Below are 20,026 nucleotides of genomic sequence, written 5' to 3'. Positions count from 1 at the left end.
ACCTAATGATTATTTCCAAAGCTTTGTGCTGTTTGTATTCTTTGGGAAAGTCTGACTATCAAGGGTTAGTGATAACTAGTAGGAACTTATCCATTTTTTGTTCAGTGGGTGCCTTCATGCTTTTCAGACTGCTGTGTGTGTGTTTGTGTGTATGTGCATGCGTGTGTTTTAGATTTGGAACAATGATTAACTGAGCTATGCCATTGTCTAATATTGGTTGCTCGCATATATTGCATTATTGTTAGTTATTAGAATAGCACGTCTGCTGTGCAATTATTTGAACTCAGGGAGCAGCTGGAGTCATCAGATGAAGTGCCACTTAAGAGACTTTAGACTTTACCCTAGGACTTTGTTTTTACATTGCCTGGCAACTTTTGTCGGCTTTGGAAATAATCATTAGGTAGGAGTGGTGTGATTGTGTCTTGCTAACTAAGACCATCAGTTGTGTTGTGCTCCACGATGCTTGTGTACGTGCGTGCGTGTCTACATGTACGTGCGTGCAGTACAGTACAGGTGTGCACTCATAAGTACTAGTAGCTTGTGGGTGCTAGGAAGTAGGGGCCAGCTAGCTGATGATCCTAGATATGCGGGGGGGGGGGGGGGGGTAGGGGCAAGTTCACTTGGCCCCTTGGAGCGGCACTGCACTACACACACACGGGGGGGGGGGGGTAGGGGCAAGTTCACTTGGCCCCTTGGAGCGGCACTGCACTACACACACACGGGGGGGGGGGGGTAAGTTCACTTGGTCCCTTGGAGCGGCACTGCACTACACACACACGGGGGGGGGGGGGGGGGGTAGGGGTAAGTTCACTTGGCCCCTTGGAGCGGCACTGCACTACACACACACGGGGGGGGGGGGGTAGGGGTAAGTTCACTTGGTCCCTTGGAGCGGCACTGCACTACACACACACGGGGGGGGGGGGGGTAGGGGTAAGTTCACTTGGCCCCTTGGAGCGGCACTGCACTACACACACACGGGGGGGGGGGTAGGGGTAAGTTCACTTGGCCCCTTGGAGCGGCACTGCACTACACACACACGGGGGGGGGGGGGGTAGGGGCAAGTTCACTTGGCCCCTTGGAGCGGCACTGCACTACACACACACGGGGGAGGGGGGTAGGGGTAAGTTCACTTGGTCCCTTGGAGCGGCACTGCACTACACACACACGGGGGGGGGGGGGTAGGGGTAAGTTCACTTGGCCCCTTGGAGCGGCACTGCACTACACACACACGGGGGGGGGGGGGGTAGGGGCAAGTTCACTTGGCCCCTTGGAGCGGCACTGCACTACACACACACGGGGGGGGGGGGGTAGGGGTAAGTTCACTTGGTCCCTTGGAGCGGCACTGCACTACACACACACACGGGGGGGGGGGGGGGGGTAGGGGTAAGTTCACTTGGTCCCTTGGAGCGGCACTGCACTACACACACACACGGGGGAGGGGGGGGGGTAGGGGCAAGTTCACTTGGCCCCTTGGAGCGGCACTGCACTACACACACACGGGGGGGGGGGGTAGGGGCAAGTTCACTTGGTCCCTTGGAGCGGCACTGCACTACACACACACACTGCACACTACACTATGTGTGTTTGCGTGTAAGTCGATCATTTTGCTATGGACTGGTGGACTGGTGGACTGGTGGACTGGTGCAGGCGCGTCGGAACGACTTTGGAAGTGGGGCGGCCATGGGGTCCTCCCCCAGGAAAAAATTTCAAAAATTAAAGCCAATTGCAAGCATTTCCGGGCATTTGGTGCCATTTCAGTGTACGGTAACTACAATGAAAGACTTTTTGATTCTGCAAAAAACCAAGAAGATGCTACGATCGAGGACAAACATTACCCTCCCCCGGGAAAAAAATTCAAAAATTGAAGCCAATTGCAAGCATTCCCAGGCATTTGGTGCCATGGACTTTTGATTCTGCAGTGTGCTAAAAAAAAAAAAAAAAAAAAAAAAAAAAAACGGCCGAAAAAGTGGGGCGGCCATGGCCGCCCCGGCCGGTGCGGTTCCGACGCCCTTGTGGTGGACTGGTCATAACCAATACTACTGTAGTAGTGTGATTGATTTGCAGCAACATCTCATTCTGGCTAAGGAATGCTGCTGTGGATTACTAGTTGATGAGTTGATTAGTGCTAATAAGACTAATTAACTGTGCCGTTACTAACTTGGAGAGTTCTTAGGAAAAGCTACTAACATGATCCTGTTTATGCCACTTATGGGATTGATTTGTTGCCATTGACCCATTGGCGTAAACGTGTCACTCTAACCCCACACTCTCTCATATCACAGATTTCTTGTTTTCTATGTGTATGTTCACAGTACAACAAGGGAAAGCAAGGCTAGTTTGTGGCTATTCTGAGTTTCATGCTTAGCTGCATGTTCATGTACTTGTAGCTGTAAGGAAATAGGCAGATAGATACCGGTAGATAGATAGATAGGAGAGATGTGACTACGTGAAACTCGGAGTTGCAACACAGCTCCCCCCCCCCCCCCCTCTCTCTCTCTCAGCGTCTTTCTCCTGGCAGTGCAGTCCTCATTCTCCCACAGCACACACTGCTAATAACCTGTAGTCACTTTAAAACCCGGCGTACCGCTACATCACGCCAAGAAGGGCTCTAATCGTGACGCTAGCGCTTCCCGACTTTTATCCCCCCCCGCAAAAAAAACTGGGTGCAAGGGTGTCCTGGGTAACGTTAGTCCCTCCAAAGTCGCAAAGACCTCCCTGCTAAGCATCTGGCGCTGCAGAATGTGGATTCAGAGTCGTAGCCTCTGGCCCATCCTCATCTTCATGTTCTACTTCAGTACATGTACCTTGTACATGCTATTACAGTCTAGGTTGATCCACTGCATGCTTACGGGGACTAGGAAACTTCTAGATTTGTCGTGTTACATGTATAATACTTTGCTACGTTCTGCAATGTCAGTTCGCCTCACCAATACTGTCTCGAACAACTACTTACTTGACTTGTCTCCATGTCGCCTATTGGCTTACTGCGGGTATGCTGCACCTGGTGAATGTCTATATTGTAGGCTGTTCCTTCTTTGGCGTCATGTACTTGAATAGCCCCCATCAGGTTTCCTGAAACTCTCCTTGCGCAGCCTTCAGTGAGTTTCAGTGAGGATTCAGCACTAAACCCAATAGGGTCGGTATCTCTACAACGTGACGCGATAGCTAACGTTACAATGTAGCTATCCCGCTATCTACACTGTAGATCTACATGTCAGTCTAACAGTTAGCCTAGGCGTGATTGATAATTTGATAGTGATAACACTGATAAGTGCCTGGGGTTGTCTACATGTTGAAGTGGCAATGGTACTTGCCATCATGGCGGGGCATGTGTGTGAACGTGCCTGATGTGATGAACGTGCCACTGCCACCGCACTGGAAAAATGCGCGCGAATTCGATCATGACCTTTGTACCTGGCGGGGCTGTGGGATGCTGACCATGTCCAACCACAGACATCATCATGCAATGGTTACTTAGAGCGGTAGATCTACCACCTTGATTTTTTTATATGCCGTGACGTTTCCCAGCGGCGTGACACACTTGTACCAGCGACCAGCGTCGACGTCTGCGATGCTATGCCTATGCCATAGGCTATGGTGTACAAGTACGTGTGCAGTGTGGTGATCTTTGTCTTCTTGCACGTAATACATCATTGCTACTGTTTTGGCTTGTTGAGTGTTGGGTGGTCGACATTCTAACAATTAGATTATTTAGATGCATATGGTAATGATTATGTAGCAAGGAATTGGCAAGAGGCATGCTATCGAGCCTCTTTGCAATGCTAAACTGAATTACCGGTATGGTATCAACATTATTCTATTCTATCATAATAATATAATTATATGCTTTGTGCACGCTCAAACGAGCAGAGCCGGCCACGGGCACACACACACACACACACACACACACACACACACACACACACACATACACACACACACACGCGCGCGCGCATCCACATACATGTACATGTACATGTACCGTCCTACCAAGAGTATGTAGCCCCCTGGGGGCTTATACTCTTGGTAGTACGCACCATCACTCAATCTGCGGACAGAACTGTTTCGTCCTTTGTGGACTCATCAGCGCAGCACGGAGAAAATGAGGCCGAACCTGATAGCATTGAAAAATAAAATTTCCAAAGCCAGAGTTGACCCGGCCCAAGCGTGCCTTGTCAGAGTGCTCAAACTGACAAGTCAGTGAGCTCTGTATAACGCAAACAGCAAAGGCACTACCCCACACCAGAGTGCACTACTAGTGCTCGATCAACTGCTACAAGAACAGGAGCAAAATACTCGATCTTGTACGTATAATCATGTAGTTACGCAAAAGTGGATCATACCCTTTCCTGCACTCTCACAAGTCCCAATCCGACAATAGTAGTCCCTGACTGGCTTCTAGTGTAGTGACGATGGCTTTCCGGTACCTGCCGCCCAATGACAAAGCATCTTGATTCTTTAGAAGCCCTTTCTGGGTCGTTCTTTTAGAATGTCGTCAAGTGGATATAGACCATGGTAGACCTGACCATCTGCTGCAGGTTGACTCAGTGTAGATCTACGTAGCTACCTGGGCGTAGATCAACGGCTGGTACTTGCAGCAACTTACCGAGCATAATCCGCCAAGGGCTGTTTGTACTGAGTTCGCCATACCATCAGATTGGACGGCAGCCTAATATAGCACCATCATTGGCATAATTCCAGCATAAGTCGCCACCTTCAACATCGGTGGCAATGTTCTGCGGTGGCTCGAAAGCTACCTATCCTGCCGGGTCCAATAGGTCAGGGTGTCAGGTTCGCTGTCCCAACCGCTCGAAGCATGTTCCGGTGTGCCACAGGGCTCAATACGTGGTCCTCTTCTCTTCTTGCTCTATGTAAATGACTTAACTCGCGTTCCAAATACCTCCCTGTACGCCGATGATACTACTCTTGTGGCATCTGAGCTTTCTCTGCCCATGGCGTGTAATTCTTTGCAGTCGGAAATTCGCTCAGTGGTTGAATGGATGCGCCTCTGGAAACTTCGACCTAATGCTGGAAAGACTGTCATATTGTGCATTCCACCTCATCCGCGTTCTGATCTTTCCTACATCGACCAGTACCTATTCCACTTCCCTGACGACCGGACGCCCATCCCTATTGTTAGCCACCGCAAACACCTTGAAGTCATCTTTGACTCAGGCATGAGTTGGTTCCACCATCTGGAGTATCTCGGGCGCCGGGCAAGTTCGGCTGTTGGGGTTCTATACAGTCACATAAGCCATTTACCACTAGTATGTCGTCGGGCTTTCTACGCCTCCTATATCTTACCCATAATTTTATACTGTAGCATTGTGTGGTGCAGTGCGTGCTGGAGCAGGAATGCTTACGCGGCTTGAACTAATGCATCGCAGGATTTTGAGAGCGATATTTCGCTTCCCATTTGACACCCCATTAACAATTCTGTATTCCCAATGCAAAACCTGTCCTTTACAAACCATAATTTAAAACAGACTCTGCTGTAGATTTATCCATCTGAAGACCCCAATGCATATTCAAATTAACTGGTTTAACTCCTCTTCGTCAAGTCGTAATAAACTAAGATTCCCTATTTCAAGAAATAACTCAATGAGTCGCTCGCCTGTTTTCATTAGCTACCGTACTGGCAATATATGTTGCCGCGTAACGCGTAACGCAGGGGGGTGCGGCGTAACGCGCGACCAGGCTAGTGCGACAAATTTTCGTTGCGTTCGTAACGCGCGTCCGGCGGGGTGCGGCGATCTTTTCATTGCAAAAAAGGCTGAAAACTGTGAAAGCACGTGTACCGCGTGGTGAAAAGTTCAAAACTGGACGCAGCAGGAAGTCCTGCAATAGCAAAAAAAGGACTGCGGCAATATAGAAACCTGTGTAACGGCTCCTGTGCGACTTTGCATGTAACGCCCTGCGTGCGGCAAACATGTGCCAATGTAACGCTTCATGGCCTCACTGCGACAATAGATATTGCCAGTACGGTATTGTCTCTGGGACTCGCTTCCCCAAAAACTGAAATCATGTGAAAACATTTCTGCCTTTGTTCGTGATCTCTCGGACCATTTCCCGTAAACCTAATAATACAACTTGATTTGCAGCCCAATCTCTTCTTTTATTGTTGTTGTTCTGATTTGCTCTTCTTTTTCTTTCTTCTTTTTTGTTTTTTATTTTTTTGCCATGGCTGGCTATAATCGCCCTCACCTCCTTCTTGATTGGCCTTGGCCATGAGTGTGTGCGTAATAATAATAAAAGTGCCAACTCTCAGAGTGCATTGATTGACTGGACGGTGGTATGCCGAGCGGGAGCCACCGATGCGCAATATGGCAGCTCTTAGCAAAGCGAATGCTAACCGAGTCCGGATAACTATTATAGCACATCATTTCTCCATACTTCTTGTTGTCATTGCTGGCCAGCATACCGCACAAACGTTTCTGGCGACGTACATCCGGTCGTGGAGAAGATGAGGGGAGTGAAGGACCTACGATCGACATGTATGATACGCTCAGCGTATTCCAACTTCTTTCTCCGTTCGTGTTCGAAGAGAAGGGCATCAACTGGCTTCTTTGCATATGACGCAGCGTCCGGATGAAAAACTCGAACATCCACAAATACATCCTGGGCCCTGGTCCAGAAACCTCGCACCTTTATGTCAGCTCTTGCGGCATCCACAACATTCGTGTTGACTGCTCGGAACACTTCACCATGCAGTGACCGGAGCAAGCCGAGGCTCAACCAGTACACACTTGCACACCTCTGTAAGCAGGTCGGCTACCGAATCCCTCATCTCGTTATGGCGGATTGTGGGGAAAGCTTCCCAGTCCCATTGGACAGAACATGGCATGAGTTACCGAGAAGGTCTCTCCACAAACACATGTGGCTGGAACATGCTTCAAAGGCCACTCATAACGTAGACCTAGCAGCCCAGCACATCTCGAAAGTACATTGGAGCCGGCGCAAGCGAAAAGGGACCTTATCCTGCTGCACGTGATTTTGAGAAAACCGCACTTGAAGTGAATCAGCTGATTCTCAGCTGTCACGTTCGGATCGAACTTGAAACTGTTCGTTTTTTGGCGATACGCGACTTCTTTGGAGCTCAGTCATTCTTTGTATTGGAGAGCCAGTATCCTACAGCTCCTGTAGAAGAAAACCCTGGCTAAATCGACCCACGTACCACCGATCGGCGATCAAAATCGATCGACCGTGACCAGGTGACACGTCGACACCTCCGCTGAATAAAATCGCACGCGCGAGCGGAAAGACAAAGAGTTGCTTTCACAGTTTCAGCGCAGTTGTCTTGCCGTCTTCGCTTTCTGCTAAGTCCTTGGGTCGGCGTAGCTGTTCACTATGAGCCATCGTAAATGTTTCACCGTGAACGAAGCGCTGAAATCTCTCCTGGAAGAGATGAGGCTGAAGTTTTTGGTGAGGAAGACGAGTCGGACGCCAGTGACGTTCGGTTCAACCTGACGACGGCGGCACTTTCTTCAGCAGCGAGTGGATGTCGACGCAGCAGCAGAGCTGTATGTCGGAAAGGCAGAGCCCAAACCTCCGCAGGCTAGCTCCGCAGCAGCTTGTGAAGCGACCGTTGCGCCGGCAGAGGAGGACGACACTGTTCGTCAAAAAGAGAACTGCGGATGTTCAAAAAATTGCTTGCAGCAATTTGACCCAGCTGACATCGAGACGTCGATCCTGAACATGAGAGAAATGGAGTCGCACGAGAGTGAGCTGGTGGTCCTGGGCCTTCTTGAAGCTTTGAGGCATCCTGAAACAGTTTTTGAGAGTGGAGAGAAGCGCAAGAGGGAGCGTTTTACCTACAAATTCCAAGGACTGACTGTTTGTGTGGGTGCGTTCCGTCACGTGTACGCACTGTCTAGCAAGAGGCTGAAACGGTACAGAAGCCACCTGGAGAAGAATGGGCTTGTGCCACTAGTGCACGGCAACACAGGCAAACGGCCACACAATGTCCTGGAGTTTGCTGTTGTGAAGTACTGCGCGGAGTACATCACTCGGCACGCGGAAGTGTTTGGAATTCCACATCCTGCGCCACTCCGTGGCAGAGACGACACGCCACCTATCTTCCTTCCAGCGTCACAAACGTACAAGTCCGTGCATGCAGACTTCTGCGACTGCTCCCACAAGGAGGGTAAGAAATCTGTATCCTTGTCGACGTTCCGCTCCATCTGGCACCAGACATTGCCGCATATTAAGTTCATGACGGCTCGCATGGATGTTTGCCCGGTGTGCGAGGACTTGCGGCGCAACGTGATGGCGGCTGGGAGTGAGGAGCAGAAGACGACTGCATGCATCAGCTGACTGACCGTGTTCAGCTGTTGAATACCACACCTGAGCAGGTGAGAGCAGCAGGCCTTCCCCAAGTGTTGCCCCCAGCAGGTCTGTCACAAGAACGCCAGAAGTACCTGTTCAAGGATAACCGGCCGTTTGTGGCAGACCCTTACAAGGATGAGCTGTGTCCGCCTGTGCCGGAGGAATGACAAACTTGCGTACTGCAACACACGTTTTGAGCCTGATAATTGCTAGAGTCTGGTGCTGTGTCAAACTACATGCCTCAGAACATTCTATTATTCTTGTTAATAGATCTAAAATGCGGCGTGCCTGCGTGGTACGGAAGGACGTGATGGCCCATCAGACGTCACGCTTGGCACTATAAATTCCATCACAGTGAAACTTATGCCACCTGCCCAGTAGTGTGTGTATACTGTATCCTCCAGCCCTTCTGCTGGTGACTCGAAGGCTTCTGTTAGGCTTCTATGGCCAAATTATTGCAATTTACGCATTTCAAAGATTATTCGTGAATATGTGCGATGTTTTGGTGAAAACAGTGTTGATTGAAACGTCCGTAGCTTTGCTATATGTTGATGGATTTTCATTCGGTTTTTTTTATCTGATTCATACGTTCTCTGGCTACAAGAATCCGTTGCTAACTCAAAATGCCCAAAAAACGGATAAGGTCCCTTTTCGCTTGTGCTGGCTCAATTTTTGTATGATCGTTTGCATACGCAGTTGAAGACGGGGTTTAACAGGTAGAGGAACAGGAGGAGGAGGCAGCAAGCTGGTGATATCCTGCCGCCAATCCGGCCCATCATATGCAATGTCGAACCACTGCACTCTGCAGTTCTGGAATGTCCAGAGCGTAACCGGGTAGCCATGGTAACCGGGTCTTCAATGACCATGACGTCATTGACGAGAGTGTTGTCCTGGTGTTGCAACTGGACTCACACAGCATGCAGTGGAAGGTACATGTAAGTCATGCCGATGTACTATTGCATGAAATACATGTACACGTAGACCCTTGGGCGTGTATTTCGGGTAGGGCCGTAGATGTACCAGTACACAAATTAGTAACACAATACATTATTTCCAGCATCCAATGCCATCCATGCTCTCACTAACATCATCTGCTGCTAGCTAGAACAACGTTTTGGTCTTCTGTCTATTTTGTTATGCGTTGTTAGCTTTACGAAATAGTGGTTGCGACTTCGGCGATGATTTTTTAGGAATGGGTTTGCTCCCACACTGGAGCTCGCGCTATTCCGCCGACTTGACTTGACACTTGACTGACTCATGACTGCCATCCAGAGCACACGAGAAGTCCATCGAACCTTCGACTCGGCAAACCTGCAAGAAAGCACCACTCCCTGCTCGATACACAGTGTTTCGGGGAATTATTCACCCCTCATCAGTTGAGCTTGAGTAGGCTGAGGAAGATTAACTGATGATGGGTGAATTCCCCGAAACACTGTGTATTGAGCAGGGAGTGGTGCTTTCTCGCAGGTTTGCCGAGTCGAAGGTTCGATGGACGTCTCGTGTGCTCTGGATGGCAGTCGTGAGTCAGTCAAGTGTCAAGTCAAGTCGGCGGAATAGCGCGAGCTCCAGTGTGGGAGCAAACCCATTCCGTCGTTAACTTGTTATCCATAATTATTAATTACTAGGATACTGACACTGTCAGAACTTCATTCACTGTGACATAGTGTTCTCTTCATACATGTAATATGATGTATAACTACATGTACATGTATGTCTCATGCATGCAAGAAGGCATGGCCGCCTGTTTGTAATGCAACTTTGAAGTAAAACAACAACAACAACACTTCTCTTATTATTGGCGATGGTGCCATCGTGAGAATAAAGAATTCAACACGAGAATAAAAGACTTCAAGCACTCTTGAATGTTGGAGTGAAATCCGAAATACCGGTAGTTCAAGAACTGCGCTTTGTTTTTGTTCTGTTGACGCCTCCTGGAGTTGCGGAATGAAATCTGATCTGTGTGCGTCTGATTATAGCCGTGCATGATGAACTCACGACTCACGTACATGTACTTTCAAGCAGGGAGTACTAAAACAGGTTTTGGCACATACAAAATACATGTACTGTGCTGGCAACTGAAATCCGACCCCCTGAGCGGTGCGCTCACATCGCAAAGACCCAACACGGGATGGTAAAACTACGAAACAGAGACCGCTAGAATGTGAACCCACCGCTCAGAGGGTCGGATTTCAGTTGCCAGCACTGCACGTGTGTACTCCCTGCATCGACCAGGCAGTAGTATTGCAGTATTAATTAACTAATATTTAATCTTGAAGTCTTGACTAGCACGTAGAATTGTCACGTCTACATTCACGTCCACCTGCGTGATTAGTGTCGTGATTAAGGACCTGGGTTCGTGTCATACCCAATTTGGAGTGTTTCATCTCGACTTTTGTCACTTGAAGAGTTCAAACAAAGAAAGGAGCTAGCCGGAGGGTGACACAATGTTCTATTGCTTGTGAAATCACATATTTTAAAACCATAAACACGGTGCATGTACCTGTACCTGGACCTGAGCACTTAAAGCCAATCCGCACCGGCCTGAAAGGATGAATAGGAACCAATTTCGCCAAACATTCATTGACAAATGACTGCTTTCTCATTATCTGGATGACAATGACTTCATTTTTTCCATTATGTCAGTCAGTAGGCGCGCTTCGTACATGCATACCAGTACAATCATAATACAATCATGTACATTGCAGTAGGTATCAACTCGCTAGGGTGACATACTGGTAAACAAGCAACCATTCATTCCTATGTGCTCTGCACTTGAGTCAAATACCATCATGAAAGGAACCTCTTCTCTGGAGTTGCGTAAGAATCACGTACTACTACTACTACTACTAGTATCCTAATAGTAATACCGGTACTGTACATGTATACGTACACTGATTGCATATATATGTACACATACATGTAACTGTACAAGTCATGTACATGTACATGTACATATTTGTGAATTTGTGTCTTGCCAGCTGGCAATCAGGCACTGCAAGGATATTTTGTATATACACTGTGCAGACTGTGGTCGAGTTGCTGATGTTGTTGTGTACTTTATTTATAGTGGGAATCAAAACAGGCATAAGCCTAGTAACAGTGGACTCGCTGGAAAGAGCACTTTAACGGATGGTGTGGAAAAGTGGAGATAAACAGTAAGAACAACAGATCGGGTGGCGAAGACTGTCTAGAGAGTATGCATCGGTCATCCTAATAAAGATATTATTATTATCACCTGGCTCTAACTAACGTTACATGATTGTACTGTAGCACCTAGCACCTCTGCCAGGATTGTGAACGCTGCATGATGATAGTCAACCTTGCTTCTGAACTTGGTCCAGCAGTCCGATATTGTTCTAGCATGCATGTCGGTAGTTCTGTAGCAGCGACCTAGACTAATTCGGTCTGCCACTGCACGAGTCTCTACCGCACCAGCGGAGCACACACTTAGGGGTAACCCTTCGCGGATGATGCAGGCAGAACACTTGGCAGAATCTGGTACCATTTCATGCATGTTTGGTATGTGGATAAAGGAATGGAGGAGCAAGGAAATGCCTTCCATAAGGTTTGCACGGCTCTGCCAAGTTCAACTGCTTTTCGAGCAGAATCTGCCAATATTTTCGAGCCTTATCCGCCAAAGGCTACTCAGGGGGTACATGATCTTCCCCAGTCGGGAGGTGCTACTTCAGGACAATGGGTCACGGTTCGACATGTCATGATAGCGAGAACTGGGACGCACATATCACTACTGAAATAGGTAGTACCTCAATATGTAACAGAGAATCAACAATTTGAAAACGGAATCAAGAAATTACTACAAGTCAGCTCGGCCAGCCTAAATCGTGGCCACGTCTTAGCACTGTAGGGCAGGACTGGAAGGATAATATCAATCGTCCAAAGATTACTTGGAAAACTTTCTAAGCAGCGTCATAAGTTATTTAGCTTGCGTGTTTTAGCTGGATTGTGAACACTTCGAACCGTTGAGAATTAATTGCTTGAAGCTACTCAGTTCAAGCTAAGATACTTGTACACGTATCTTCAAAGCTGGCCATAACTAGCAACAATGGGAAAGTAGAGGAGCTCCTGTGCACGATCACAGTTTTGAAAAGCGCACCCTTCTCACACCTAGGATCTTTGATCATCGACAACACAGCGTGTCTCATTCTTGTAACAAAGTGGCCAAAGCTGAGCTATCAGGGCGTATTCTTCCTGACTTCCTGGACCACACCGGGCTGGGTGGATCATGATCATCAGTGGGTGGGATCTGTCACTACAGTCACTACAGCTGTGGGCCTGCTAGGTCCGCTGAATGCGGGCGAGCTAATGTCCGACTATTATGATGATGATGCTAGTGTCTCGGTGGACCTCTGCGTCACGTTAATAATAGCTGTCGGGGTTGTGAATAATGTTTCTAATTGTCATAGGTTCAGTAGAGTGGGGAGGATTTAGCATACTGCGACGTATTGTTCTTCGGTGGTGTGCTAAAACAAGCTATACTATAGTGCTAGCTGGCTGGCTTTGTCGCCGGAGGAGTAGTGGGCGAGGTACTAGTAGGGGAGAGTGGTGGCATGGGCTGTCCTGTTGCCGAGAGAACCGGTTTTTCAGAGGTGGTGGTGGAAAGAGTCGCAGCCGTCATGCCAGAACCACTGCTTGAAACTGGAGCAGGCATTCGTGCGCCGGTGGCTCCCGGTAAAAGCTTCTCCCTGGCTCGCTTGTTTTGAAACCATACCTGCAGACAAAAATTGATTTAAAAACGCCCACGCAGGTGCAACATCGAGACAGAGTAAGAACTCAGTGGTAAGCAATGTCATCACATCATGTACATGCAGTACCGTCCGAAGCTGTTTTTGATTGGTCCTGAAGTTTCAGCGCCTTTCATACTTTGTGTATGATATGGCGGGTCCACTTGCCCTCCATAGCACGGAACATGTCTTGGTGGCTACGATGTTGGTCCAGTGATAACCTGAGTCACCTGACCAACCGGACCGGTTCCGGCGGCCCTGCGTCATGTACAATGGTGTACATCATGTACATGTACATGTACATGCACGTGTACTTGGATATTAGTAGAAGAGTTACATGATCGGGTACATGATCAGTTACATGATCAGGTACATGTGCATGATTGTATACATGGGTCTCTTAAATTTCGAAAGTTTTTTGCACCACCACTGAATACAGAGTGAAATATAATTGCCAAGATTAAGGGAGTAGGAAAACACACACGCTGATTCCGGTTTGCACTGATCGATTCTAGGCTTCTTCGAATTCGGGGATTACCGAACATGTCTTGTTGCAATTTCAAATATGGACTTCACGGAGAATTTCAAAGTATTGGGAAATTAGAGGCCACATGCCACGTACTGCTCTTTTCTCTCCGAAACTCAACACTTGCAAGCCAGATATGAAAGAAAGAAAAAAAATCATCAGTCACACAACCAGGACTCGAACCAGGGACCTTGCCATTGCCATTGCTATTGCTATTGCTGGTTGTGTGACTGATGATTTGTTCTTTCTTTCTTTCATATCTGGCTTGCAAGTGTTGAGTTTCCGACAGAAAAGAGCAGTACGTGGCACGTGGCCTCTAATTTCCCAATGTCTTGTTGTATCCTTGGTTATCACATAGGGTACCCTGTAAGAAGGCCTGTGGGGATTGCCCTATTCAAAAGTAAATAATAATAATACTATTTCCCTTTTGCGTCTTTCCCTCAAACCAGTGAATATTATTTATTTATTTATTTCTGCACCTCGTAGCATGTCAAGACATCCAATTGAATTGAGGAGAGGGTGAGACCAACCACGGAAGAAGAGAAAAAAGAAAAGAAAAGCACGTACACAAAAGGGTAGGGATTAGCAAGTTACAAATAATAGCCCTTGGCGGATTATGCTGGCATATTTTCTGGCATAATCTTCGGATTTTCTCTTAACATTATGCCCTGGGATAAAAGGACTTCTGAGACCAGACGGTCGGCATAACCTTACGATGCTGGCTGAAGATCAATGCTCCAGGCATATTTTAATTCTTTTAGGCATGTTATAGGAAATAACCTGGTGAATGTTACCCCCTACAAGCCGTGCTGTCATGGTGCCAGAGTCATTGTAACGTTGCAAAGTGCAACAAGAGTGCAAGGGTACAGTATAGCACCATCATTGGCATAATTTGAGCATAATCACTGGCATACTCACTGGCATACTTTGGGCATAATGGAAAGCATAATTCAGCAATTTAACTAGCATAACCCGCCAAGGGCTGTATCTACTGAGTTCACCATACCATTAGATTGGACCGCAGCATAGCATAGCACCATCATCGGCATAATTCCAGCATAACGTAGCATAATCACTGGCATAATTTGGGCATAATGGAAAGCATAATTCAGCAATTTACCGAACATAATCCGCCAAGGGCTAGTGAATAATAATAATATCAGCAGATTGCGCCGGAACCATGGCAACACCCCATTTCTGGACGTGTAGCGGAAAGCACTCATACTAAAACAAGCACTAGGTTTTCGTACATACATGTACATGCACTGCAGTACTAAGTAACTTTCAACCATTAGCTGACTTCAGACTAGAGATGCTGATCACGACAGATTAATTTACAAATCTTATGCCATGGTTTGTTTCCTCGGGAATGGAGACGAAAAAGTACTTTTACTTTTATTTCCATCCTAAAAACGTTTCCGAGAGTGTACTGATATCTGCATGTACGTGTTTCTTTAGAGATGGCCCTCAAATGTCAAAGCCAGATTATAGAGAGGGTGCGCCACAAGTCTTAGGTTCGTTTCTAGTACCACCTCGCCCTGGTAAGATCCGGGACAAAGATGGGTGGCAAAAATCATCTACGTTGATTATTCAAGTAGATCCATTTGGCAACCTTAGCAGCGGAGGTGACATCTAGAATATTAGCATTCTACATGCTTGCAGCCAATGCTATGTATCACGTTAAAACTAAGTTAGAACCACAACTACACACAAGACCCTCTGAAAGGGATACGGTATCCGATTTAGTGGATCACAGTATTTTAAACGTGTTTTCCTGTCGAAAATAGACGTCAGCAAACTGCAGTCACACTGTTATCGTTGGTAGAACCTGGGTATCAACTTCACTTACATGTACATGCACACGCTGCGTCACAATTTCTCGGAGGAAGACGTTTTCAACCGTTTTAGTGGGTGAGAACAACAATCGTGTCCCGAGACCCTGGGCAATAAAAGATGCCAAAAGCTAGGGGATGCTCGTTATTGAAATACAACCTTTGGAAATGGGAACAGACTTTGTCCTGTGACAACAGTGGGCCAATATAAATAATTTATTGGGAAAGGGGACGAAGCAGACATGGAGCCGACACTCCAGTCACTCCATCAAGTATTTGTAAACTAAAAAAAATAGCTTTCCTATTTAATAGGGTCATGACCATTTCCAGAGCTAGACATGCTCAGACTATTGAACACTGGGCTCCCCGCATATAAGAATGCTCTTTTGGGGAATAGAAACTTGTAACACACATTTCAGCAATAAGCAGCAATACACACAAGGTTTCTGCTCTGAAGTATGGGACTCACCCTAACAGATTTTTCCGGAAGACCAAAAGCAGCTGCAGTTGCTTTCCTCGTGGCCAGAGATGGATATTGTTCGACCTTGTATAGGTCTTCCAAGTGAGCTGTCTGGTCCACTGTGAAACGAATCCTTTGTCGGTTCATCCAGGCTGGGCGAGCTGCTTGGCTAGATGTTGCTGCTGCTGCCGCTGCCGCTGTGGTATCTACACCATCAATCTGTACTGCGCCCATGGGTGCTGCCGGATGGTTCTCCTCGCTGCAGTCCAAGTCCTGGCATTTGTCCAGTGAGCTGTGATCTGCAAAGGCGAAAGTACATGTACATGTGTTACTGATACGAATGGAGGAGACGTTTAGTGAGAGCAGCCATTGTGAAAGCAGTCATTACACAGGTGCCATTACAAAAATGGGCCTAGGAGCTCTATCACCAACAGTCTGTGAGGCAGTGATTCGTCAGCTTCAAACAGGAAGACCAAAACAGCATTGGCTAGGCCGCTTCAAACAGGCATGATTCCATGTCTACTAAATAATCACTGAGTCATTGTGCTCTGCTCTTATGAGTATTGAGTGATTTATTGAACCGTGGGACTTCTTTTTGGTGTCAGAGACAAAATGACACAATGACTAACACCAGGTTATGGCAGCAAATGAGAGTTTCGTGGCCAGGGCCCAGTCGTCAGGCAGATTGGTATTGATAATAGATCTATGTTTCTTTCAGCAGTGCACTGTATAAGAATAGCATGGTGAAGACGATAGTGATGATTGTGCTCGACCTACATTGTATTTCCCGTACACCCTCTAGCATAAACTTTGACACAAGAATTGGTACTTTTCAAGTGTGTTTGGCTCATCCGGCTGGACAACTGAGGCGCCAAATAAATGAGTTTCGATTGAGGTATAGACAAGAACTGATTACTGTTATTCCAAAGACGAACAATGTTTGGTGTCTGTCTCGCTGTTACAGTCCTTCTCTCGTTCAGAGGGGCAATACCTTTGGGCATCATACCCTTGGTAAATGGCCGGTGAGCTCTACTCCTTCCTATGGGGATTAATCAAAATACATCATGGCCCTCTTCTCAAATGCCTTCTTCATATTGATCATTTATATTATTGTGAAAGGCCTATGGAATCTGGCCTACGAAACATAGACAACTGTACGAAATTATTGAACGTAAACACAGGAATCCCGAACTGAAGGTCGTTTACGGGGCAATTGATGTCAGTTATCTCGTTTACTATGACTAAAACATTTCCCTCGCGGTCGGATATTGGTAGCAGGACAACACGAAACAGGAAACGCAATAGAAACCATTGTAAGGATATTGTGCTATACTCACCGGAGTCAGTCGAGGACTTTCTCTGTAAGCTTGTTTCCATCTTGGGATGGTCTTTGCCAAACTGGGAAACAGCTACTGGCTGGAGATGAAATGCAGGCTGCGGGACAACTGCATATTGAGGGTTGTGTCGTGGAGAAAATGGAACTTCTTCTTCATTTGATGAAGACAACTCGCTTTTAGTTCTTTCGTGATCAACATGGCTTATTGATGCTGGAGGCTGCATAACAGGAATTGGAAACACTGGCGAAGAGCTACTGGCACTAGTTGATGTAGTAACAATGTAGTGTGGTGAATAAACAACGTTTACTGGTGCCTGGAAGGTCATGGGTTGTGCAAACATAGGGAAACTGGAAGCTTGGTTGTTTGAGGAGGAGGGAGATGTCATTGCTGGAAAGGCTTGTTGTACAATTACATACTGACGAGGAATTGGGATGGTCGATGGTGCTGGCGGTGCTGGCATTGCTGCTGCTGCTGGTGGTGACACTGCTACTTGTGTTTCCTCTGCGTTTCCTCCCGAGAGCTGCATTCCTGAAACTAATAAGGGCCCATGAGGCTGAACCGAAGCCGCGTATGTTACAATAGGTACAATTGGAGGGTAGTCTGAAGTGCATGTTCTAGTCTGCTTGTCCATACTGAAGACGTTGCAGTGACGATCACCCGACGCCGATCTTCTAAGGCCTGGATACAGCATCTAGCGTGTGGAAACCAGCAACTTCTTCTTTACTGCAATACTGGCGTCAGAGCAACGTGTTCTAGCGCTCCCATCGTGCAAGAACCTGTTATATCTAGTCAGCGAGCAATTATCATCTCAAAACTTGCCACTAGAGTCGGCGCGGTTATACCGGTCAGGGCCCAGAAAGTCTTGCAAAATGTTCGAATGATGGGCGCGAGGGCGATGTACAGTCATGTAAGTATGTCTCCAGGTAAAGTACTCCAGCCGTACTTGACTTGATGATGTTCTCCTGGTGTACCGAAGTCTGAAGCGAGGACGCTTGACTTGAGATTAGCTCAACAGCAGGACTCGAAAAGTACCTACGGTCAGCGCGGGTACATTAGCCTAGGAGATGGTAGTGTGTATTGCCATTGGGCTACTGTCACGCAGCCCGTTACGGATCACCCACCTTCCGAACGAGTACAGTCATAAAATGTACAATCATGTACTGCCATGGATCTTCACGCGGAGCACGTGCTCAGCGCTTACCGATATTAATCTCGCCGTAACTGATCAAAGAAGGACCTCCGTTTCCGTTTACGATATTCACACAATCAAGAGAGTTAGCACGTGGCGATTGGTCGATGTCGTGCAGACCATGTACTGTGCACATCGCACAGATCACCTCGTGCAGTCCGAGTCGTGATGTGAGACGAGAGAATCACGCATTCAGACTTGTCCTTTTGCCGCAGACGCTTTCGCTGAGACAAACACACGGCCACAATGCCACTACCTCAGCCTGTTGTGTTCAAATCACTGCAGCCAGTGTTGAAATGCCTCTGGTCGAGGGATTGGCCCAATATACAGTCACAAGCATAGGAAGTAGAAGGTTGTGACAGTTTTCGCCAACTGATATGTTACTTTAGTACCTGACACCCTTTGCCATAACATTATACCTTTCTAAAACGTGTGGTACATATATTGTATGATTAAAATTGCCTGGGATCGCATTATCTCTGGGGATGAGCATCTAGGTTAAATCTTCTCCTAGTGCCTGCCGCACAGACTGAGCTTAGAAGTTCGAATGGTGCCGTTGTTGAAAGCAGGAGGCGCTGGCTTGCCAGCTGGCTTATGCTGACTTGTGGCCTAGACTAAGCCAAGCAGCCAAAGGCTTTTCCTTTGCGAGCGGTATAGCTGGAGGCAGCGAGAGGCAAGGTTCGACCAAGGACATGTCGGCGATGCTAACTATATCTTCATCAGGTTGATGGGCAAACAGGGTGGAGATCGTGGGTTGGAGGCGAGAAGTGTCACGTATTCCCCTGGCCTAAGCACATTGTGTAGAAGTGAACGTATTAGTCGTGCCAGATTACACCCGCTGATTGCACCCAGCACCAGGTCGTACTAGAACCGGTCACGCCGATCACACACTACACTCGCTCTCAACAACACAATCATCACCACCACTACAACTAGTACAAGTAGGCATTGCCACGATCACACTGCAGCCAACCAGGGATCGACATACATAATCATTCACGGCCATAGTGTATTAGTGGGGTACTGGTGGTAAATGTGTCACAGCCGTAGCATACATGTGCATGACTGTGCATCTTGGAGCAGCGTGACATCACACTATTCCGTCCTGCAGACCACCGAAAACGACCGTTACGTGGGTCCAACACTGAGATACAGAAGTAGCCAGCACCTAGTACCTGTGTGGTAGATGCAGCCCTTTAAATTAACACAACATAAGGTTTGCTTCTCCGCGCCATCACCACCAGCTTTACATACATGAACGTACATGTATTGTGCATCACAATACTAACTACACAATTCTGTGGACGGTACATACAGACATGTACAGACAGCACATACAGCACATACAGTACATACAGCATTATACAGTGTACATGTACAGGCGACAGGGCTAGGGCGGGGACGAAGAGGATTGCGCAGTAAACAGATGAGCTGCGAATACCTGCCATCATTTCCTGCTTGTGCTCTGACAGTTGCGCGCATCAAAGGCCAAGCCGGTTTGCAGGGAGAAGTGGAGACGGCCGGGGAGGGTGACCGTGTATGCATGGCTCAAACGCGTGCGCGTAATTTGCTCTGAATCTTACTGTATGTCGCAACTGGCAGAGCAGTCAGGAGC

General features: G+C 47.5%; 1 protein-coding gene across 1 annotated transcript; it reads right to left on the bottom strand.

Annotated features, from left to right (window-relative positions):
- Positions 1 to 12,039: 12,039 nt before the first annotated feature.
- On the bottom strand, positions 12,040 to 19,031 carry LOC135827962 (mucin-2-like). The gene is made up of 3 exons (XM_065340401.1): positions 17,223 to 19,031; positions 15,895 to 16,184; positions 12,040 to 13,054 (listed from the first exon to the last, which is right to left on the bottom strand). Exons 1-3 carry the CDS (start codon positions 17,911 to 17,913, stop codon positions 12,830 to 12,832), a joined length of 1,206 nt encoding a protein of 401 aa, XP_065196473.1. The 5' UTR covers positions 17,914 to 19,031; the 3' UTR covers positions 12,040 to 12,829.
- Positions 19,032 to 20,026: the final 995 nt, after the last annotated feature.

This window comes from Sycon ciliatum, chromosome 1 (assembly GCF_964019385.1).
Source record: "Sycon ciliatum chromosome 1, ocSycCili1.1, whole genome shotgun sequence".
Lineage (NCBI taxonomy): Eukaryota > Metazoa > Porifera > Calcarea > Leucosolenida > Sycettidae > Sycon > Sycon ciliatum.
This window is presented reverse-complemented; position numbering and strand designations above follow the sequence as displayed.